The sequence below is a fragment of the Myotis brandtii genome, unplaced genomic scaffold (assembly GCF_000412655.1).
Source record: "Myotis brandtii unplaced genomic scaffold, ASM41265v1 scaffold344, whole genome shotgun sequence".
Lineage (NCBI taxonomy): Eukaryota > Metazoa > Chordata > Mammalia > Chiroptera > Vespertilionidae > Myotis > Myotis brandtii.
The window spans coordinates 1,294,039-1,319,497 of record NW_005363247.1 but is presented as its reverse complement, the minus strand read 5'-3'; the positions used below and the strand labels follow the sequence as shown (position 1 = coordinate 1,319,497).

The following is a 25,459-nucleotide window of genomic DNA, read 5'->3' as shown; positions in this document are numbered from 1 at the left end:
AATTTTTCATTGATCTTCAGAGAAAGAGAAAAATATGGATGTGAGAGCGAAACATTGATCAGCTGCCTCCTGCATTGTCCTCACTGGGGACCAAGACTCCAAACCCTTCGGTGCACAGAGGATGCCCAACTTTCTGAACCACAATGGCCCCAAGGGCTTTTGAGGCTGTGTGCCAAGAACTGGGGACAGTAATCAGATATATTCTTTATTTTATCACAGGGAGACTGCCTTATAAAAGGTAAAAGTGGAGTTTGCCAGATAGGAGCATAGGTTTTTAAAAGCAGAATCAGGAATGCCAAAACACCAGGAATGAAACACTCTGTGAAATACAATGTCATTTAGTCTAGGTAGATTGTCATGTTCAAAAGGGGAATTTTTGAAGGTAGATCCAGTAAAGTAGCTGGTACCAAAATGCTGTGGAACAGAAGGTCACAAAACCTAAACATATTTGGGCTTTATGTGTTTTAATTTCAGTGGAAAATTTCCAACATATACAAAGAGTAAACAGAATAACATAATGACTATATAATGAATATCATGAACTCCTATGTACTCATCACAATTAATAGCTGGTTGTCAGTTTGTTTCATCTCTTCTCCCCTCCAAACATATTATTTGTAGCAAATATTACTTCATTCATAGATATTTCAGTATACATCTCTAAAATACATGAGCTTTTTAAAAATTACTATTATCGCATTATTACAGCTAAAAATTTCTAACATCAAATTTCCAGTCATTATTCACATTGTCAGTTCTGCAGTGTTTTTAAAAACAGCAAATCAATTGCTAATATTTTTTTAATTGGCATATTTCACTTTAAAATTCTAGATTTTTTTTGTAATTGAAAAATAGCAAGCTCTAGCAAAACTGTTTCTCTTTTATGACAATAGGACCTTGGTTAGAGTCCTTGCCTAGCTGTCTTACTGCTTGACCCTATGAAGTCTTATAAAGGATTTACACAGGCATATTTCTTGATAAGATTTGCATTACGGAAAAATAACTAAAGGTGGGATCAGAATGTACTTAGGAGAGTGTCCAGAGGGAAGGCATAGGGCAGACAGGAAGACAACCATCTTGATGGGATCCACAATGTGTGTGATCACTACCAGCTGGGCCTTCTGGTTCTCCACCAGTGTGATACAGTGTTAATCCCCGCCTGAAGGACAAGTGGCTTCTTGGTGGGGACATCCCCTTTGCCGGCAGCTTTCTTCTCAGCCCTTGCCAACAGTCTCCGCTTCTTCTCCTGCTATGTCTCTGGTCTGTACTTTAGCAGTTGAGTAGCTGTTTGGTGGTCCTGGGCCTGAGTGAACTGGTTAATGGCAGGAAGCACTTTTAGACACTTCCAGAGAATAGCCTTTTGTCCCTGCAGCCAAATGTATTGGGGCCATTTGACAATCAGTTGTGATCCCTTTGGGGCTGGCACCACCTTCCTCCCCTGAGCCTTTTTCTTTTAGGATCTTGGATCTTGGGTGGCAGGCGGAGAGAGAAAGGAGTATAAAGGGTTTTTAAAATAACAATTTACTCTAATTTCCATACACATAAAATTTGATAATTCTCCAACTAAATTAAAGGAAGGAAAGCAAAGCAAAGACTACTTGTATTTTGGGGAGCACTCAAGGGACTCTCTTTTTATCAGTTCCTTTTGTGTAAATGAAGGGGTGGGTCGAGAAGTTCAATGTGCTGCTGCAGCTTGCCTGCAGTTTACTCCATTTACTTTTAATAGTAAGCCTTTATCATCTTAATATATGTTAATACATTGTTAGTTGTAAGAAATATACCAACAAACAACACTTCAGGGTCTGGCATCTATCTAGTAAGTGCTTGGCGTTTGCTGGATTTGTATCTAAATAAATCCTTTTAAGTATCTATTAGTATCAGATTAGAGATTTCACCTGAATTTCCCCAGCAGTGTCTCCACAAATAGGAAATTCAATAAATATTTATAGAACAAATGAATAATTTTGGTGATTTTAATTGCTTTATTTAAAAGGATTCCTCTTTTTCTTAGTTTAAGATGGTATCAACATCCTACAGAAGAAGAATTAAGAATACTTGCAGGGAAGCAGCAAAAAGGGAAAAGCAAAAAAGATAGGTAAGTTATATTGTTGAATTTGTAAAGTGTTAAATATTTGACACAGTTTATCTAAGTACATTTTTGTACTTTGGTTAAAGTAACATTTACTAATTACACCATAAACAGTTGACAAGTTTGAGCTCAAAATCCATGATCTAAAATTATATTGACTCACCCTCTAAGAAAACCCCTTTTGTGATCATCTAATATATAAGCACAAAAATGATTATTTTACTTAAGCATAGTCAGCTATATTCTTCTCTGTGTTTTAGTAATGAAAACAAATAGCCATCATATTAAAATTCAGTGTGGGATTGATGGGGAAGACCCATAATCCATGTCTTTATAAGTCATTTAAAGATACCAGTTAGTTTGGATTCCTTCCCACCTTTTGTTACCACTCATTATGATGATATTGGGCAAATTCATATGCTTTTGACTTCTGTTTCCTCATTTTTTACATCAAACGGGTAGACAAAATAACTTTTTAGGTGCCATTCAGCTGCTGAATATTATTTTGATGTTTAAAGTTTATAAAGAAAACGCTTAACCTGAACATTACTGAATGGACCACAGCAGCCTCATCTGTGAAATGGAAGGACCAAACTAATTTTGAAGGATCCTTTCAGCTTTAAAATTTTATGTCTCTATTTAAATAGCATTCTCAAAGAAAGTGTTTGTTAATTAGCCTTTCTGAATGGGCCTTAGTTTTAGATTCCTCAGTTGGGGATGGGGAGGTCTTCTTACGACTTGAAACTGTTATTCTAATGTTATAAAATGTCAGTGAGAACAAACTGTCACCAAATTTAAAAATTATTTTTTATTGTTTTAAATATATCTTTATTGATTTTAGAGAGAGAGGAAGGGAGAGGGATAGAGAAAGATAAATTGATTGGCTGCCTCCTGCATGCCCCCCACCAGGGATTGAGCCCACAACCCCGGGCATGTGCACTAACCAGGAATCAAATTGGGGACCTTTTGGTTCATAGGTCGATAGTCAACCACTGAGCACACCAGCCAGGCTAAAAATTCTGTAAACATTAATGATTATTTTGCTTGTAATTGGAAATTTGAAAAAAATGTCTTTTCTGATCTCACTACTATTCTCTTTTTCACTTATAATTACAAACCTTGAAGCTCATTAGAAGATTAAGTGTAACCCTCCTTCTCTGAATTTCAATAGTTATTTTTTTTAAAAATATTCCTGCTTAATATTATAATTGCCAAAGAATTTTTAAACAGTTTAACTTAATCTACACAATCCTGAATATATGTTATTATTTTAATTTATATTTTACCTATGAGTAAGTTGTTGATCAGAGAGGTTAAATGAGTTGAGCAAGTTCCCATAATCCTACTAAGAGTCAGGATTTTAATCCAGGTTTTTTTAGTTTCTGCATTTCTTTTTTTTTTTTAATTCTTTATTGTTGAAAGTATTACATATGTCCCCTTTCACCCCATTGTCATCTCCCAGCCTGCCCCCATTCCACCTCTACCTATTCATAGCTACCATGTCCAACATCTGTAAAATTTAGTTATGTAATATAGTATTTGTTTTACAAACATTTAATTCTTATTGTATGCTTTATAATCAATCATTTTATTATTTTTACAGTAGTTTTTGTATGTTGAAATGCTTTACATTTACAAAAAACTACACTAGCCGTAACCGGTTTGGCTCAGTGGATAGAGCGTCGGCCTGGGGACTGAAAGGTCCCAGGTTCGATTCCGGTCAAGGGCATGTACCTTGGTTGCGGGCACATCCCCAGTAGGGGGTGTGCAGGAGGCAGTTGATCGATGTTTCTCTCTCATCGATGTTTCTAACTCTCTATCCCTCTCCCTTCCTCTCTGTAAAAAATCAATAAAATATATTTTTTAAAAAATACACTAAATGACATTTTGTTCCTGGCAGCAATAATTATTTGACTTACTGACATGAATTAATATTTTTACTGAGATTTTCCTAGTTTATACTTATTTGAGAATAAATGCAAAATTGTTTCTTGGTATTGTAATTAGTGTTACTGAAACTTAGTTTATTACTTTTAATATATATCTTTAAAAATTAAATTTGTGTGCACCTGAAGATTTCTGTGGTTTCCTCCTTTTGTGATTCTTAGTAAAAGCATCTGAGTTGGCCTTTCATGTTTCTCATGCACATAAGTCTTAATATATTTCTTTTGCTCTGACATGTTTATAGCTACAGATCTGCTTATATGTATGTGTGTGTATACATGTTTAATTACAATGAGAAATGCATTTTGTCTTCACTTGCTTTTCCTTTGTCCCTAAAAAAGATGTTAGGTTGTCTTTAAATCTCCAGGAGACTGTAGGAGAAATGGGGTGAAATGCTAAACTAGCAATTAAGATTTTATTTCCATCACTAATCTGTCTTTTCCTGACAATCTGTATTCACATAATAATTTACATTCATAGTTTATAGTCCCCCTTTTAAAAACTTCTTTTGAGTACCTTACCTCCATTTTGATGAGTTATTAAAAGTTCTGCTTCTTTTTCACTGAAATTTCAAACTGCATTTGTAATTGGTTTGATACAAAACTTGGATAACAATGTAGGTAACTTATTTTCTTATTTCACTTGTCTGATTTTTATAGGAAATATAATGGTCACATTGAAAATAAACCACTAACCATTCCAAAGGATATTGACCTCCATCTAGAAACAAAGTCAGTTACAGAAATGGATACCTTTGGTAAGGGAAATCTTGGGCAAAGTATTCTGTAAATCTCAGTTTTATATTATGCTTGTAAAAGTACCTTTATCTGTTGTGGCTAGACTTTTTGTATGTTTTTCTAATCACTAAGTTAATTATTCAGAATATGAAATCTTTCTCAGAACTTAGAAGCTCAAAATGGCTTCATTTGAATTGAATTTCTCTTTTCACCTAACTTATAGTAAGCATTATTTTTTCCCATTTTTTAGCAGAGGCTGACTTATACAAGTTTGTTACATATTTTTTGTTCATGCTGAGATCAGTGTTCATTATTTCGAATTCTAGACTTTTTGCCATCTATCCTAGTCTGTTTCTTATAATGTAGCTTGCAAAAATGCATTTGTAGCCCTCGCCAATTTGGCTCAGTGGATACAGCGTTGGCCTGCGGACTAAAGGGTCCCACGTTCATTCCGGCTGAGGGCACATGCCTGGGTTGCAGGCTCGATCCCCAGTGTGGGGCGTGCAGGAGGCAACCAATTCTCTCTCATCATTGATGTTTCTATCTCTCTCTCCCTCTCTCCCTCTCTGAAATCAATAAAAAAATATATTAAATACATTTGTACATTTGTATTGAATTACCTATATTTGCAGTAATTCAACTTTATGCTCACATTTAGTAGAAAAGAAAGTGATTTTAGAATAATAAACTGGATTAGGAATAGAACATTTTACTTCTTCAAGATTTACTTTTTACCCATTGGGTATCTCTGAATAAGTTATTCAGTTTTTTCCTGTGTATGTCAAGTGTTTACCCTACATAATAAAAGCCTAATACGCAAGTTGTTTAACCGGGAATTCGACTCTTGCTATGACGTGAGCTGACCACCAGGGGGCGGCACGGAACGTGGCAGGTGTCGGTGACGTGGCACTGGCAGGGGGGCGGCAGTGGAGGCATTGCTGGCCCTGATGGGCCCCAACTAGAGCAGGACCAGGGCGGGATGGTGGAGCAGATGAGGGGGCAGCGCCAGGCCAAGGCGGGGTGCCAGGCAGGCTGCATGATCTGGGGCCCAATCCCTGCAGGCCACCCCGAGAGACCCCACCCGTGCACAAATTCGTGCATCTGGCCTCTAGTAATTATATAATAACCATAGTGATAATAAATTTAAAATGAAAATATTTCAGTCCTAGAAGAGAAAGTCATCTAATGTGATATTCAGAACACTGGTTTTCAAACCTGACTGTACCTCAGAATCACTTGAGCAGCTCTTTAAAAATAAAGAATTCTCGTATCTACTGTTGGAGATGCAGTAAATATAAAGTGGATCCTGGGAATTTGTATTTTTTTAAAATGTTCAAAGTGGTTCTGATTTTTGAGTAGGTTTGAGAAGTAGTGGTTTATATTACGTGAGGAGTTAAAATAATGTGTTTGGGGGTTTTTTTTAAATATACTTTTTATTGATTTCAGAGAGGAAGGGAGACGGAGAAAGAGAAAAATGAATGATGAGAATGAATCATTGATCTGCTGCCTTCTGTACACCCCCTACTGGGGTTCGAGCCTGCAACCCAGGCATGTGCTCTGACCAGGAATTAAACTGTGACCTCCTGGTTCATTGGTCAGTGCTCAACCACTGAGCAATACCAGCTGGGCAACCTGTGTTTTAAAAAATAATAATTTTGGTAGTGTTGAATAAAAGTATCATTAAGTAATAATTAGGCCCTGCTTCTTGTGTTAAATCTTGCCATCCCAGAAAAACCTTCAAATTCATCTAGCATCTATGAAATTTAGAATTATTTTGTGATTTAAAGTGGCTTCAATATATTTGAAAGTTGATTCTACATCTACAAAGATTTTATGTCTATATGTGGAAAGGGTGTCCTAGGACCCAAAAATGTCAATGAGAAATAATTTAAGTCAATTGTCTATTAGCATTAAGACTGGTTATGTCATCCTTTTTTCTTTTATACTGTTTTTCATGCATAATTTAAAACATTTAAAAGCACTTTGGCTTCTTTTATTAATTGTCACATTAGTTTTACTATCCTGTGTGTACCCTTACTTATATAAAATGTTCACACACATGTATAAATGCAAGAATATATATGCATATCTCGGTTTCTAGTATAGACTTCATCACTTTTACCAATAACTAACATTTATCAAATAACTATCAGCTAATTTGCTTTAATAACAGCTTAAAATTCCATATTTATCAGCCATTGTTATAAGTGCTTTACCTGTATTAAATCATCTTCACATTCTGTGAGGTACATAACTTACCAAAGTTTAAAAAACAACAACCATCATTAGATAGAGGTTAAATAACTTGGCCAGGATTACGCACTGAATGTGGCAGAAGCAGTCAGCGAGAACTAGGCTATTAATGAACTTAAAAATTGAAATTAGGGTAATGTGGCTTCAGCACACAGATTAATCAATGGTTTGTTTACTTGTACAGTTTCGAGAACTAATTGCAAATATTACTAGTTTAACAACTGGCCACAAAATATCAAGAGCAGTTCACTTCATCAAAATAACGGGGAGATGTTTGATTTATGTTTTTATTGATGTATTTATTTGTGAATGCATGTTTGTGTGTGTAGGTAAAAAGTAGAGAGTTTTTTTACCTGAACTTTAGGTATTCAGGAGCTTAATGGAAATTACTGGACTTGATAAACTCTTAAATTTTCTCTCTATTTCAGTATCATATGAAAAGGTGAGGTATATAATTATATTATTGATACAAAAAGAATATAATACTTGGATTAAATATATAGCAAAGAATATGTATAATTTGTACTTTTGCTGAATGTATATCTTATTGATGCCTGAATATCTTAAAAGTATCTCTCAATTAGTATTATATATTCATTGTAAGTTCCTCTTAAGGAGCATAAGAACATTTGAATGTCACTTGGCTGTTTGCTGTTAAGTTCCCTGGAGGTAACCTTATGTGCGTGTGGGCAGGCATGGAGAATTAGAAGACTTCAGTTGTTAATAAAAATTAACAACAGATAACTGTCTATCTGTTTCATCCATTTCCCTGTCCTTCTTCCAGAAAGTAATTCAGAAGGCTTCACTAGGTGATTTTAGAGAGGGAAAGAGGGTAGGAATCCTGCAACCACTTTAGGGTAAATTTTTTCTACTGATGTTCAGAAGCTAGACATCACACCAAAAAAACCTAAAGCAATTAAAGTAACTTGAACCAAATAAAAAATTTACTCAATCATAAAAGGATTTGGAATTTTTGCTATTACCTCACAGAGATGATGTAAGTTTGGTTAGTTTGTCTTTGATATTTTAAGTAAGTCTTACTTTGAGTGCTATTTTTGAAATACTTTTTCTATAAAAGTGTGATTTTAAAATAGCCTCAGACATTACATTTTATCACTAAAAATTTTCCAAAGCAATGTAGGTTGTTTTATTATGTGCCAGTGAGAACATACAAACTAATGTTTATGTATGTGATTTACTTCCACATTTTTAGGAGGCCTTCTATAAAATGATGTTGATATTTTGGACTATACTCGGGCAGAAGTAAACCAGAATATCTGAAATGAAAAGGAAGAGGGAATCATAAATACTTTCAGAGAATGCTAATTTTAATGTAAACCCTTAAGAATGGAATAGTTTTGCCCTAACCAGTTTGGCTCAGTGGATAGAGCGTCGGCCTGCAGACTGAAGGGGGTCCCAGGTTCCATTCTGGTCAAGGGCATGTACCTTGGTTGTGGGCACATCTCCAGTAGGGGGTGTGCAGGAGACAGCTGATCAATGTTTCTCTCTCATTGATGTTTCTAACTCTCTGTCCCTCTCCCTTCCTCTCTGTAAAAAAATCAATAAAATATATATTTTTTTAAAAAGAATGGAATAGTTTGTTGAAACGGTGTGGTTTTATGGAAAATTTATAGGCATTTCATCAGCTTTTCTTACAGGAGCAGATAACTTATTAAAAAGTAAATTAATTTATTATTTTAACCTGCAGTAACTGAAAATTACTAATCCTCCATTAATGCAATTAATAACTAACATAAAGTTTAGCATTCCTCACAGAAATTAATATAAGTAAAGCTGTAGTAGTCTACATTAGATTGTATTCTAAAGCAGTGATTTTCAAATAGTGTGCTGCAAGAATTTTTAAAACATGCCATACTTATTTAGTCTTGGCACTGACCTCTTTTCCCTTAGATTGTCAAATTAAGAAGTAACAACAGCCAATGACAATAGCCGTCCTATGTGAATGAACCAAAATTATATATATATTTTTTTTGTCAGTTGAGCAAAAATGTATTTTTTTGGTATGCTGCAGAATTTTAGTAATTAGTTTATATGTGCCATGAGATGAAAAAGGTTGAAAATCCCTGTTCTAAAGTATAGATTAGATTCTTTATAAAGAAGTTTGATTTATAACTTCTGTAAAATATAGCTAATCAGCTAAGAAAATACCAACTCATTTTGCAATCATATATTTTTAACAATTTAAATAATTTTTGGTAATCATTTCAGGTTTATTTTAATTATTTCATTTATGTGGTATTAAAATTTAGTTTTGGATACCAACATTCTTGGTCTCTTTCCTGTATTTTTAGATTCTCATATTTGTATTCCTTACATTGCAAAACACCAAATAGAATAAAGTCTAGTATGTTTATAGTTAATTATAGATAAACCCTTCTAAGCTGTTTATGAAAGTTTAAGTAAAATTTTTTTTAACCTTTATTTTTCAGCGTTGCATTACTTTCCAGAGTATCAGTGGCTGGTGGATTTCACAGTGGCTGCTACAGTTGTGTATCTAGTAACTGAAGTCTACTACACTTTTATGAAGCCCACACAGGAAATGAATATCAGCTTAGTTTGGTGCCTGCTTGTTTTGTCTTTTGCAATGTATCCTTCAAAACATCATTAATATCAACTTACGAATTTGTTTTCCTTTTGTAGCTAACACCATTAGATCTCATCTCTTATTTGAAAAAGAATTTAGATCATTAGAGAAGTTTTCTTTGTTGAAATCCTCTTTATTTAATTGACAAAATTTCAAAGTAGAGGTAAATGTTTAGAAATGAAATTCAAGGAAAGACGCCAGTTGCCTGCCTTTCCTTTCCTGAGTCTCATGTCGAGCCACCTTTACCTCTTTTAGGATTTCTTCCATAAGTTTAAATGTTAAGTGATAATGGTATTTCTTTAATTTTAGATATTATTGCACCTTTCTCCTTTTTTTCCTTTCCTTCTGTTTCCAGAAAGTAAACAGACTTTTTTTGTTTTTTTGTTAAATCAGTGGTCGGTTTTAGTTACACCTATGAAAATATTTATAGCTAAGCATTATATTACCTCCTAGACTGGTTGTCTAAGACTGGTTTTCTTATATGTGTGTTTATGTTTTCGTTTTTATATATTTTGTAATTTTCTGGGAGATTTTCTCAACCTTCCCAGTGCTATAGTTGAGTTTTTAATTTCTGCTATAATTTTTAATTTTCAAGAGCTTTTTTTTTATTTCTCCTCCTCCCACTTTATAGAATCCTATTTGTTTTATGATTACATTGTCTTGTGTCTATTTGAGATACTGATAGATTTTGTAAAGATTTTCTTTATGCCCAGTATCTTTTCCCTCTAAGTTGTTCTTGTTTGGTTTGGTTGCTGTCTTTCATGTTAAAACAGTGGTTCTCAACCTGTGGGTCGCGACCCCTTTGGGGGTCGAACAACCCTTTCACGGGGGTCTCCTAAGACCGTCGGAAAACGCATATATAATTACATATTGTTTTTGTGATTAATCACTATGCTTTAATTATGTTTAATTTGTAACAATGAAAATACATCCTGCATATCAGATACTTACATTACGATTCATAACAGTAGCAAAATTATAGTTATGAAGTAGCAACGAAAATAATTTTATGGTTGGGGGTCACCACAACATGAGGAACTGTATTAAAGGGTTGCGTCATTAGGAAGGTTGAGAACCACTGTGTTAAAGACTTCTTAGAGAGATCTGGTGACATTTGCCTGTTTAAGTGTGAGGCACTAAAAGACTGAATGGAAGCTCTGAGCACATGTGAAGCAATTTGTTGAATCATCTGGATTGGCCGGAGATCCTCACCAAAGCATAAATCTCCAGACTTCTTTAAGGCAAGGAAATCTTAACTGGTTACATTTTTGAAAGTAACTACGTTTAGTAGCGCTTTTTTCCTAATACCACCACCAACACATTCATTCACACTTTTACCCCGATCTGATCACTTCCTCATCCTTTCTGGGAGTTCTGCAGTAAAATCAGAGTGCATCTTGGCTTTCTGATTAAGTTTCCTCATTCTGTCTCATCATTTACCACTTATCTGCCAGCTTTCTAGATTCCAAAATTTTACTGCTTTGTTTCGTTCATTCACTGTATTGATGTATTTAAAAACAGAAACATTCTTTTACCATCACTTTGGTGTGGACTGGGGAGAGGACAAAAGTAAGCAGATATGATTAGTCTGCTATTTTTATCCATAGCTTTATATTGTCTCTTTGGTGAGATTCTCTGTTTTCTGGGGGCGGGGGGTTTGGGTTTTTTTAGAAACTCGTTAGTCAGATGTTTGATTTCTTTGAATGATTCTTTAATTTTCTTATCTCCCCTTTTATTTTATATTATATTTTTTGTTTTTCTCTTAATTTTCTCTTTTAATCCTTCTGTTGAAATTTTTGTGTCAACTCTTACTTTTTAAATTATTGGGACCTTTTTCTTTGAATGTTCCATTTCCATAGCACTCGTGTCATGGATGTGTAATATCTTTTTACTTCTAAGGATATTAATATATTTTACATTTAATTTGAGCCTTGCATTGTTTGTTTTTAGTCCCCCTCTCTCTGTTTTAATCACATTTATGTTAAAGACTAGAGGCCTGGTGCACGAAAATCGTGCACGGGTGTGGGAGGGTCCCTCAGCTCAGCCTGCACCCTCTTGCAATCCGGGACCCCTTGGGGGATATCTAAACTGGTAGTCAGACATCCCTCTCACAATCTGGGACTGCTATCTCCTAACCGCTTGCCTGCCTGCCTGCCTCATCACTCCTAACCACTCGCCTGCCTGTCTCATCACCCCTAACCACTCGCCTGCCTGCCTGATCTTCCCTAACCACTCTGCCTGATTGCTCCTAACTGCTCGCCTGCCTGCCTGATGGCCCCTAACCACTTCTGCCTGCCTGCCTGCCTGCCTGCCTTATTGCCCCTAATCACTCGCCTGTCTGCCTGATCGCCCCTAACCACCTCTGCCTGCCTGCCTGATCGCCCCTAACCACTCTGTCCACCTGCCTGATCGCCCCTAACCGCCTCTGCCTTGGCCCCCATCTCTGCAGCTTCATCTGGAAGTCATTCGGCTGTCCGGTCTAATTAGCATATTACGCTTTTATTATTATAGATTGTTCTCAAATGGCTCATGATCTTTGAGTATCTGTTTATATTCAAGAGGGTAGTATGAAAATATTGGAAGTTTTTTGTAAGTGGCGGGAGCTTATTGATTGGTGGGACTTTTATTGGATCAGTTGGAGACCTGGTAGCACTCTTTTTTCTTAACAGTTTTTTTTTTTTTTTCTGGTTGGGGCGGGGGGGGGGGGGGGGGTTGGGGGGAGAGATTGATTTGTTTTTTCACTTAGTTATGCATTCATCAGTTGACTCTTGTATGTGCCCTGACCAGGGATCAGACCAGCAACCTTGGCTCTAACCAGCTGAACTACCCAGCCAGGGCCTGGCAGCATTCTTGGGAGGAACTGCTAAATATCAGTGTCTGCAAGTTGTTGAGCATATCATTTTCTCCAGAAAAGATTTGTGCATTTTCTCATCTTTGGGGGAATGTCTGACAGCCAGTGTTGTAGGAGCTGATTGGGGAAGAAGACTTAGAGCAGGGGTCCTCAAACTTTTTAAACAGGGGGCCAGTTCGCTGTCCCTCAGACCATTGGAGGGCCGGACTATAGTTTAAAAAAAAAACTGTGAACAAATTCCTATGCACATTGCACATATCTTATTTTGAAGTAAAAAAACAAAACTGGAACAAATACATATTTGTATTTGCATGTGGCCTGCAGGCCGTAATTTGAGGACCCCTGACATAGAGACTCAGTATTCAGTGTGCAGGCAGTAATCTAAATGTGAGTCTGTGTACTACCCTCCCTTGTTTTCAGCTCTTCATTGTAACCCCAAGTTCTGTCTAATACTCCCAAGCCCAATCTTTTCTGGTTTAACATTAGTTATTCCGGATTGTGCCAGAGTTGGGGAAGGGCCATCATCTAAACCAGTGGTCGGCAAACTCATTAGTCAACAGAGCCAAATATCAACAGTACTTCTTCAAAATAGACTCGCCCAGGCCGAAAACCGACTTCTGCACATGGGCCACGAAGTTTCAATCGCACTGTACGTGCGTCAGCACATGGTATTTTTTGGAAGAGCCACACTCAAGGGGCCAAAGAGCCGCATGTGGCTCTCGAGCCGCAGTTTGCCAACCACGGATCTAAACTATATGACTAGGCAAGAGAAAAGATCAGGGAAGTTCAATTCAGCCAATCATTCTGTTTTCATTCATTCTGCTACCCTGCCTTCAGAGGTACCTGCTGTCTCCAATTCCTGATTTCCCAGATATATAATTGAATGAATTGTCTTTTTACTAGGTTCCTCCTTATTGTAGATCCAGCATAGCAAAGAAAGCTGAAACCTAAAGAAGTTATTGTCTATATACTTAGTGTCTTCTAAATTTTGTTGAAATCTCTTTTCTCTTGTCACCTTTTTTCCAATTCTTTGCTTTTGGGGATTTTTACTCTCCTTCCTATATGGTTCATTTAGTTAGAATTTGGGAATAAGCAGTGTAAATGTATGTCTTACATCTTTTATATTCAACCAGAGACTGTTAACCTGATTTTAAAGCTGTAAGTGGATTTTATTTAAATTATATGATATGACTTGACATTCAACACCACTGTTCTATTTCTCTCTTGACTCTTTTGGATTGATTTAGGTATAATTTAGAACAAAAGAGCCAGAGCAAAGCCTTAAGAGTCAACATCTTCACAAGTATATATTGTTTTGGATAGAAATACTGATTAAGTTGTTGTCAGTTGTGCTAATTTCAAGAGCAAGTTAAAAGTGGAGCATTTAAAATATTACTATTTAATTCTATAGTATTATATATGTGAAAATACCATTTAGTCGGATGATGTTTACATAGAAATGCATATTCTTGATACTTCCTTTTATTTAATGTATATACAGCCCTTAATACCTACTTACCAAGAAATTAGAAAAATATACTTAATTGGTTACTCCAGTTATTGTTTATGGGAATAAATTTCATCTTTCATTTCACTCAGTAATGCCTAATGTGAGAGCAAAGGTCCCACACAATCTTCAGTACTGAACTGGCTCTGCTTAGTTTTAAGTAGTGCACTTGTGAAAGCCACCAAACAATAGCATCCCTGCCAGAATCTAGTAGCTGCCTGTCTCTCCATCCCAGAGAAGACAGAAAAGGCTGAAGGGCTTTAGAATCCAGGCTATTTTCTGCTAACTTTGACCCTACACAAAGGGGATAGGGAAGTAGGAAAGTAGAATCATGTCTATGCTTGGGTATGTGATTTTTCTTCGAACTTGTACCATGTGAGAGAATGACCTATGTCTTCCATGGCATGCAGGAAATCAGAATCAAATGCCAGATATCCAGATTAACACCGAAGAGGAGTCTGTTTATAGCCTATCTTTCATCTTAGTTATACCATATCTGGTAAGCCTTTCATAGCCCATGAACACAGTCTAGCTGCAGTGACCCCTGTCTAGCTCCTCTTTACTTTCTTGTAGTACGTGCCTACTTCTTAGTCAAACACATGTCTCCATTGATTACATAGGACAATAGCTCCACTTAATTGCAGTTACAGATACATCAGTTGATTCAGAAATTCTCTACACAATGTCCTTTGTTAAAGTGGTCCCCAAATTAGACATATATAACTTAAATAATTGGCTCACTTAAAAGTGATGGAGAAAATATTTTTATTTCCATGGTTATCCAGGGCCCCCCGCCCCATTTGTTGTATTTGACATACTTATATATGACAATAATTAAAATTTTTACAAAACCTTGAAATCTCTAAAATTATGAGAATGGCTTTTTTAAAGGTATAACCCTAAAATCTTGAACCTTGGAACATGAAACAGAGCACCTATTGTCATCAGTTCTGCTTTTTGCTTCAACTGAGTTGTACATGCATCTTAGCTGTCACACTGCTTCCAGTCTTCTAAATCCAAACAAATATTCTCCTACCTATTTGTAATTCTAACCATCTATTTGACCAAGTCTTTGTGTTCCAATTCCATTTATGCCAAGTTACGTGGTGTGGGAAGGTAAAGAAAGCCTTACAGTGAGGATGGAGCATTGTAATAATTATCTTTTTAGGAAGATGGCCCATGAAGTCTTAGACATTGGAGGAATGCTGCTGATATTATAATGTGAATCATATTTTTTATTTATAAATAAAGGAAAAATAAAAAGGTAAAAGTGGTTTTTGAAGAAAACAGATTTTGTGGAAGTAAAACTTCTAAAAATTAAAATACTCTACAATCAGTTTTTTAAAAGAACTTTCTCTTATGAATAAGCTGTATCACAGAGTAATATTGAATCAATTACGTGAATTTGAGTGAGAAGAAAGCTATTCTACAAAGTGATAAAGCTTCTCAGTAGTCCTATTATATTTGGTTAAAGGACTGGATCATTAGTCACATTTCCACAGCGCTAGTATTTTACAATGTGGATGGTTTAATGTACAAAGCCCTATTATATATGTTTTTAAGGGTGTGTTTTAAAATTTTAATTTCTCTTGGTTTCCAGACATTTATACAAAGCAAAAAGTTGTGAATGATTTAAAATGAAATAAATTCTAAGGTTATCTGTGTTAAATATGCAATTTTGTATGTAGATTTGTAAACTAAAGGTCTGTAATTTAAATGTTCTATTTGTTTGCTGTAGGAAATAGACGACAGCAAACTTAAGTCACTTTTTCTAAATTCCTTAAAATATTCTAAATTACTGTATTCTTACTTTACAAAAATAGTCTGTCTTAGATTAAAAAGAAAAACACACTAAACCCCGAAGTGAACTGCATAAGATAGCAAGGTCTCTAGTGAGAAAGAAGCAGAGTCAAAGCTATTGAATCTGAGCCAAGGTTCTTGTCTTGAAAATTTGTATATAGCATGTTGTGTCAAAGCTTTGTTTCTTTTATAAACTTTTAGAGATCTGTGACATTAATGCTGCCAAATTAATTCACCTTCCAGATCAGAAACCTAGCATTATATAGGGAACTTACTTGGGAGATAGGGCTATATTTCTGTTTATTAGTTTATAATTGAGTATGACTTTTTATTTTAGCTTGTAAATTATCATTTTCCTTCAGAATCTGAAAGTTGAAGAATAACTTTTGTTGTTGTGCTTTATTTTAATCCAGGAGATTAGATAATAGGTTTTTTGTTTGCTTGCTTGTTTGCTTCCTTGCTTCCTTTTATTTTTAAAGAAAGCCTGTGTATTGCCCTTTTTAAAATCTTTAGCTATTATTTCCTTCCATAGTCGGGCTAGGTTGAGGCTGGCTGGCTGGCTATAAGCTTCTTGAGGGATGAGTTTTACATATGCATAGTACTTTTTAGTTTATCTATGAGAGAATTTTAGGTTTTTCTTTTTAACTAATTTTCTTTTTAACTAAAATATACTAATTAAACCTTTATCTCAAAATATGAAAAAATATTTCAGTTAAAAATTATCCAAGTTGGTTGTTTTGTTTCATTTTTTAACATTGGAAGACAGTTTAAAGGATTTTACTTGCCAGGTCATAGGATCAATGTACTTATTGTTAGTTTTCAGTGTATACACTATAGCAGATTCTTGGTATAGTTTCTAGGTTTCTTTGCAGTGAGAATGCATAGTATGTTTTTTTGGGTATTTTAGTTGCCTTTTCTTATGGAAAAATACATGTGGGAGGTTTAACCATTTGAATGGGAAAACGGTGTTTTTTTATTGTTAGGTAGCAAAAACAAGATTTTTTTTTTAACAGTGCAGAAAACTTTTAATTTACATGAAAGTTTAGTTACATAACTTAGTTGAATTGAAACAATAAGATAATATAAATTTTGAGAAACTTCTGTAAATTTCTGTGTTTATTCCTTAGACTATCTGTTTGAGTTGTCTATTGGCAACAAAATATTTTTTAGAATATGATCTTGCTTGATCCTTTTCCTTCTCAAAAAAGCATTGATAAAATATCTTGAATAATTTCAAAATATTAAGGTACAGAAGACTTTTTTTTTTAAATCCTCGAGGATGTTTTTCCATTGATTTTTTAGAGAGGGGAAGACACAGGGAAAAACAGAGAAATATTGATGTGAGAGAAACACATCGATTGGTTGCCTCCTGCATGTGCCCCTACCAGGGCCTGGGCCTGGGAGGAGCCTGCAACCAAGGTACGTGCCTATGACCGGAATCGAAGCCAGGGACCTTTGGTTTGCAGGCTGAAGCTCTATCCACTGAGCCAAACCAGTTGGGCAGAAGACATTTTCTTAATACAAGAATTGGGTCTTTACAGCAATGTGAACACAAATTAAGTTAAAACATATTGGTAGCTTTGTAAGTATATTTTATTTGTTATCCTAGATTTGAGAGAAATTTGCCATTTTAGAACTAAAGTTAAGCCTTTTGATCATTTGAAAGCTCTTATTTCCACCTTGAAGATAAATATATTTAAAATACTTCCTACTGAGTAATCTTTTTAACTATCCATGGTTTCTTTTCCATTGTAGTTTTTGCATTTGCATGTAGAAATTATGACCAAATTCCAATTGCAAAAAAAGTTGATATTAAATTAGAACTTTAAAAATATACATATAGCAGAAAAAAATTTATCTTACCCCTAACATTCTATTTACTTTAAGGATTGAGATTTTATAATATAAAGCAAAATAAGTTAGCACTTAAGTAGGCAGTACATTCAACTAGGGCTGAAGGGTTATTAATAAGGGGGTAAATTATTAAATAAAAACAAAATAACTATTTGTATATGTAATTTTGAATATCTATAATAACAAAAGCATAATATGCTAATTAGACCAGACAGCCGAATGACGTTCCGGATAAAGCTGGGGCTGCGAGGGCCGAGGCAAGCCACTGCGTCTGTGAGGGTTGAGCCCCTTGCATGAATTTTGTGCATCGGGCCTCTAGTTTACTAATATAATATTCTTTATGAAAGTCTACAGAATGATCTATGAAAATAATAGAGGGATAAAGATGGAGGGAGGTTACTCATAGTGAAGGTGCTTGCCCATTATTCCCACTAAGACAAAAATAGATAAATGCCATGATTTTACCTAGTAAATGTTTTTTATTATACATTATCTGTAAATATAGAAGGCTTATTTTGGTATATTATCCAATATTATTTACATGATCAGGTTGTATTTATGTATAAAATGGAAAAATAAGTCTAATTTACTTGGCAATTGTGGACAATTTATGAAGAAACATTCCAAGGAAATAAGTCTTAGAGAAATTTTATTTTGAAATCCATTTCTATAGTATTTCAGATGTAGTTTATTTTTCTGTGTGAATAACTTACTGCTAATAAGCATATTTATAGTATTAGAGCAGAACAAGATTTTGTTTTCTTATTTCAGAACAATTTGTTATAATTAGAAAAATTTGATAGATAAATAGCTCAACAAGAAACTTTGCTGCTATCTTAGCTAATACAGGATGTCTTTACAAGTGATCTCAAACTAAAGTTAACCACAGTTGTCTGTGAGTAACGCCAGACGTGATACCACAGTAGTTATTTCTCCGATCTCTTAAATTGAAAGCCAGATTATATATATAAAAAGCCAAAGCGACTGAACGACCAAATGACCGTTTGACCCATCGCTAAGACGTGCACTGACCACCAGGGGCAGATGCTCAATGCAGGAGCTGCCCCCTGGTGGTCAGTGCACTCCCACAGGGGGAGTGCCGCTCAACCAACTTACCAAGCAGCGGAGGCTGCAGGCACAGCGGGGCCGGAATGAGCTGAGTGGCACGGGCTCCTCTCTGGCTGCCTTCTGCTTTGTGCACTACTACATCCCCTGAGGGGTCCTGGATTGTGAGAGGGCACAGGCCAGGCTGAGGGACCCCAGCGGTGCACGAATCCGTGCACCAGGCCTCTAGTATCCTAATATATGTAATGCTAACAAAAGTATTTTTTTCTTTTTAGGAGGTTTTTGTTTATTCTACTACCATGTACTACTTTTGGGGCTTACATATAAATGGAGTAAAATACATGTCGCTCTAAAAGTTTGGTGGAACAAGAAGTTTTGTTTTGAGTTGAAACATGATGACGATTCTATAAAATAGAATCCCAAAACGTACTTCAATTGGTTTAACAAACCTTTGCTTAACTTCTCAGCTAGGAATGAGCTGTTACACATTAGGGTTGTTGCTGGAAAATACTCAAGAATTTTTTCCTTTGGAGGGAGATTATAACTCTCAGAAAGGCTGCCTGTTTACTTCTCTATAAATTAGGTTAAATATTTGTTCTATTCTGTTCTGGGTATTTGTTCTCTTCTGTTCAGGTTTTTCCCAGTGAAGGATTAGATTGTGTTGAAAACTTGTTTTTTATGATGATAGTGTTTCACAAGCATAGAAAACAGTTCTAACAGGTGGTTAATATTAATCATCATTAACATTTCACTATATTTTAATTCATAGGATGTGGAAATAATCTCAGTGTATGAGATTAAAAAGATTAGTAAGAACATACAAATGTACTTCATACATTGTGAAGTTGTATGAACTTCAGGTTCTATTAAACTCCAGGATATAATGTACTTTTTTCCAAAGTGGGGGTAGGGTTACACTGTAGATCAAACTTTATTAAAATATAGATTGGATTTTCTAAAATGTTAACTTTTATCAAATAATATGTATCTATGGTTCATACAGACAAAAAGTACTAAAAGTATTGTATTAAAAACCAAGAGTCCCCCTCCCTACCCCTACTCTGGAAAAAAGGGCCAGGAGCAAGCTTGAGGACCCTTCAGTCTGAGGTCCATGCCCTTGAGGGGAATTGAACCCAGGACCCTTTAGTCTAGGGGCTGACGCTCTATCCACTGATCCAAACTGGCTAGGGCATTACTTTACAGTTTTTGCTGAAATCAGTATTCAGTGATTATTATACCTATATAAATATATGTGTGAGCATTATATTTTACACAGAGTCACTTATAATTTCTATTAGTTTCATTTTTTTTAACCCAAATGGAGATACTCTTCTTAGAGACCTCAGTTCTCTGACTTGTAGCTGGGCTGCTTGCTCTTCAGGCCTACTGTACAACTGACATCCTGGGACTTTTTTTGTTGTCATTGTAGGAATTTCCTTTACCTTTCTCCCAAGTTCAGTCTTCAGTATCCAGGATTCAGTGTTTTTCTCTATCCTGGTTTGTTCAAATGTTTTGGTGGCGCTTTCTGTCAAAGTGTGCATGTGAGGTAACTAACTAGTTTTAGACTTCTCAGTTTTGAAAGTGCCTAAATACTCTTTTATCCATTGGTAAGTCTAAGTTGTTAATATTTTTCTTCATAATTTTGAAGATACTGTTCCATTGTCCTCTACCTCAAAAGTGGCTCTTAAAAAATATGTCATGATATTTAATCTTTTGTGTATGCCTTGTTTTTTATTGTTTTTCTTCTCAGGAAGTTTTACTTTTATTTGGTTTCTGAAGGTTCATGTAGTTTGTAGGGAATATTTTTTTTTCATCCTTTATGCTGGGCTTTTGGTAGGCTCTTTTAATTTGGAAATTTTGAGTTTGGATATTATTTTTTATTATATCTGATAATTTCTTTCCTTCTATAATCTCCCCCACCCATTTCTCTCTCTCTCTCTCTTTTGTTAGGCAGATAGTTTACCTCCTGGACTGATCTTCTCAATTAGTACCCTTTCTGCTTGATGGAACTTTTCCTCAACTTTATCTTTCAAATCTAGTTTTAAAAATTTTGCCTGTCCCATTTTTAATTTTTCTGAGCTTTTAAAAAAATATCTAACCATTCTTTTTCCATAGCGTCTTGCTCATATTTCAAAGATGAATTTATCTTTGCTTAGCTTTATGAAACATAGATGTAGCCCATATAGATTATATATATATATGACATACATTCTTCTGCCTTTATCATCTCTCTTATCTCCTAAGTTATTTTCCCCCTGGACTTTTCTCTTTGTTGTTTTATATAAAATGCTATGCTGTGATACAGGGGTTGGTAAACTATGGCTTGCTGTATGTGAGCTGCATCCTGTTTTTTTTTAGCTCTGGAGCTGAGAATGGATTTAAAAATTTTAAAGGGTTGTTTTGAAAAATTAAAAACAGAAGACTATGCTACATACAGAGACTGTATGTGACCCACAAAGCCTAAAATATTGACTATATGGTCCTTTACAGAAGAAGTTTTCTAACCCCTGCTCTAATGTCTGGGGATTCTTGGCTTTCCTTTCATATTTAAGCAGTTTAGAAACTCTGTGCAAATAGGGTTTGGTTAGCTTCACTGAAGAATGACTTGGTGATGCTGAAGCTAATGTCTGTAGAGGAGAGTAATCTCCTGCCTGGAGTGTACAAGCCTGTGTGCATGTTTCAAAGGCGAATGTGCCTTTGAGTATGTTGACTTTTACTTAATTTTTCTGTTTTGAGTACAGTTGCCGCAATCTAAACTCTGCTGTACCTCGGATTCAGTTTCTTCAGGGGCTAATCTTAGACTTCTGCTGGAGCCAGAGTGGAGTTTGTTACCTGGCTGCACAGGAAAGTAATGGAAAGTTGGGAGTCCAATTTCTACTTATATAGAGGTCAACTCCTACATGTGTTTTCATTTTGTACCCACACTGCTCAGTTTTGTAGAATCTTGTACCGCATAGATAACATTTTCAAAAGATTTAAACACAGTTAAGAATTGTATCCATAGTAAAAATTAATTTAGCTTTTTTGTCCTTGTGTACATTCCCATATTTTTGATATTTGAAGTTTGGTGTTTTATTCAGTTATATCAAAAACAAGTTAATGCTGAAAACTAGAAAGGCATCTTTAATTTTCAGAACAGCCCCCTGAGGTGGTGGATATATTAGTTGTATTTTACAAATGAAGAAACTGAAAACAAAGGAAAGTAAATTAACTTCACTCAGAGGATCACATAGTAAGAGTAGAACCAAGATTCAGCCAGGCAGTCTAGATCTAGAGAATGCTTTCTTTCTTTCTTTTAAATACACTTTTAGTATTGATTTCAGAGAGGAAGGGAGAGCGGAGATAGAAACATCAATGATGAGAGAGAATCATTGATCGGCTGCCTCCTGCACGCCCCACACTGGGGTCAACCAGTGTGGGATGTGCAACCCAGACATGTGCCCTGACCAGGAATCGAATTTGACCCAGTTAGTAGGTCTACACTCAACCACTTAGCCACGCCAGCTGGGCAAGGGAATGCTTTCTTTATAACTCTGTCACACTACAATATGATGTACTTGGCAAGTAAATTATAGTAGTAAGTGCTTTGAGTTTAGAAGAGGAAAACAATGGTCTGGGCTGGAGAGGTAAAGGTAAGCTTCATGACGGATGTAATTATAGAGCAAGCATGTCAAACTCGCAGCCCGTCCCACTATGAATATTTTTGCAGCCCAGCCAATATAACGGTAAGAAACATTTTAATAAAAATTTTGTAACAATTTTTACAATATCCTGTTATACATAATAATTAATAACGAACTACAACATTCGCTAATGACTGAGTACTATAATCATGTTGCATTCATTTCCCTTATGTGCCTTACGCGCAGGCGCACCATTTCTCTCCACTAATACTAGCAGCGAATATTTTAGCAGCCGATTGCCATGTCATTAGCCTTGGACTGACTTGTTTGGTGTGTGCAACAGGAAATACTTCGCTTTTAGAGAACAATAAAAATAGGTTTATTTGTGTTATGCCTATTAATTTGTGCAGTTATTCAGTGTCTGGTAAGTTAATATTCAAGAAAAAATATTAATTTTTATTAAAATGTTCTATTTTATGTTAACGATTACTCATTTATTTCGGCCCTTTGTTTTCAGCATGTCTCTATTGAAGTATACCTATGTTTTTTTGAAAATTGAAGCTTTTGTTTTTTTGCAGCCCACATAAACTTAAACCTTGTTTATTTGGCCCGTGTTGGCTTTTGAGTTCGACATGCTTGATGTAGAGCTTCAGTCTTATTAGGTAGGTAGAAAGGAAGAGGGTAATTCTGATGACAAGTTATGACCAAAGATTTATATAGCTGTTACATTTAGGAGATGGTAAATACACCATTTGGGTTTAGGTGGAGGTTTGTGGACTAATGAATGAAAGCTTGAACATATGGGCATAGCCAAGTGATAGTATTAATTGAATATTGTATATGTATTTTACATTGTGGTTTATGGGAAGGTTCTGTTCTAATATGAGACTCAATAAATTCTTGATTGTAAGATTTACCCAATATTCAATATGAATTGAGGATGCAGGGATTATAAGATTTTAGGTGTTTGTGGTGTAGGATTATATTAGATTAAAGTATTAATGACATAAGGAAGATTATGCTTCAGGAATAAAGCTGCATCTGGTTTTGTAGATGTTTTTTCTTTTAGTGTTGACATCATTCATTCATTCATTCATGTTAACCCTCACCTGAGAATAGTTTTCCATTGATATTTAGAGAAAGTGGAAAGGAGGAAGGGAAGGGGGTGGAGAAGGAGAGAGAGAGAGAAAATATTGATGTGAGGGAGACACATCAGTTGGTTGCCTCCTGCATGCTCCCAGACCAGGGCCAGGTATGGAACCTGCAACCCAGGAATCAAACCTAAGAACCTTCGGTGCACAGGCTGTTGCTCTAACCATGGCCAGGGCAGTGTTGACATATTTTGTAATTCATTTCTATGGTAACAAAGCTTGGTAGTGGGTACAATCTTTGAGAAATTTCATTTTGGTTGTTTGATAGCAGTTTTGGCTAAAGAAGTTATTTTGCTGTTTAGTGTAACTAAATAAATGGGAAATTTTTCACTTATAGATTCCAGTATCCATTTTCAGTAAAATATAAAGCAGTTTTTTCCCAACCTGTACTTGGAGCCTTCAGGCATTGAAAAAGATCATAGCCAGGTCTCAAAAGTGGTTCAGTTGTGGTTCTGGAGTTTTTATATTTTGTTTTTTAGTTTCTTTTTCCTTAGCCTCCCAGTTTGTAAGTTCTTCGTTATAATGCCAAGAAAGAGATGGATCTGTTGTGTTTGATTCTACTAGTAAAAGGAACCACCAGTTTTATTTCTTTTATTTTTAAGTTTTGGAGAAGAAATAAGTTAGGAACATGGGATTTAGAATATCCTAAAGGGAAAAGTTTGAGCATCTGTATTTTAGATTCTTATTATCACTCTTCTTACCAATGTTTATGTTTCATAAATTCTATCTTGAATGTTGAAAGTTAGATGAAGTTTCTTTTAAGACTTGTAAAATAGATTCTTTACATCATTATAACAAAAGCCATTTGCAAGGGGAAAAGTTTCAGTAGTATTTTATTTAAAACTCACTGTTTTTTCTTTGTTATTTGCTTTCATATTTTTCACATTTAACCTGGCTTCAACTTTCACAGAAATGATTAATATCACTTATTAATCATAAAATCAGATTATACTTTTAAAATTGCTTAATTTTTAAAATAATTGTGTAATAGACTCATATGTTTCACCTATGAAGAGAAGTTAGAAAGTTTAAGCAGAGAAATCTTAACTTTGTAGTTTTTCTTTCTTACTAACTGTTAAAATATAAATTATAATGTAAATTTAAAATACAATGTGTTTATCACCTTGGTTAACCAAAAAACTATTCCAAAAGCTTAGATTATGCAAGATATTTTAGATTAATGCTTTGCAACCTTTTTTTCTGCCTACACACACACTTGGCTTCTGTCATTATAATCCATATATTTTCACTAGGTTAATGGGTTGAGTTTGCACGAATGGTGGAGCAGGTCCTGCTTTATCTCTCTTACCTGGAGACTGTTGAGTACTGTCAGAGAGTCCTGTTTGGATATTTAGTCTTCATAATTTTTTTTCCTTGGAAATGCTTTAGTACTTTAACCAACTATAGACTACCAGTGTTTGTCTTTGATGTGAGAGCAAAAATGCAGAAACTCTGAAATGAATTATATTCTCATAGAAAAAAAGAAAAAATAGTGGTAGTGTGAATGCAATGATTAAGTTGTGGAAGGTTTAAAAAATTCTCATTGTAGCTTAAAATGACATGGAAAGTAAATGTACTTTGTTAAACCCCCATTAATCGTTCTAATTGAAATTGATACTCTATTAATTTGACAATTCTACTTAAGCTTAATATTACAGAATACTGCATTGATGCAGTATGCTTTTATTGCTTATAAATTATTTAGTAGCTTTTAGCCAAAATTGGAAGAAGACTCACAAATATGTTTAGGGAAAACGTATACTATGCGGATTAGCTTTTTAACTTCAGTAGAGTTTTAGATTTCTGTATTGTTCTATATCCAGAGTACTGCAGAGTTAAACTGAACAAGATAACCTTGTGTTAAGCTGCTGAATATTTGGTGGCAGTAATAATTATAAATCAATTATGTTTGTTTGTTTATTTTATTTCTTATACTAAAGAAGTAATTTATTCAAAATACTGGAAAAAAAAAAATATATA

The 25,459-nt window shown here is 35.0% G+C and overlaps 1 protein-coding gene across 6 annotated transcripts in view; it reads left to right on the top strand.

The window, feature by feature from the left end:
- TMEM161B (transmembrane protein 161B) overlaps positions 1-25,459 on the top strand; it is a 75,441-nt gene that overhangs the window by 31,785 nt on the left and 18,197 nt on the right. For all 6 annotated transcript variants that reach the window (XM_014543947.1, XM_014543946.1, XM_005871485.2 and 3 more), the window contains 3 exons: positions 2,012-2,095; positions 4,693-4,790; positions 9,474-9,630. In XM_014543947.1, the coding sequence (XP_014399433.1) occupies positions 2,012-2,095; positions 4,693-4,790; positions 9,474-9,630 (339 nt within the window). The remainder of the gene's footprint in view (positions 1-2,011; positions 2,096-4,692; positions 4,791-9,473; positions 9,631-25,459) is intronic.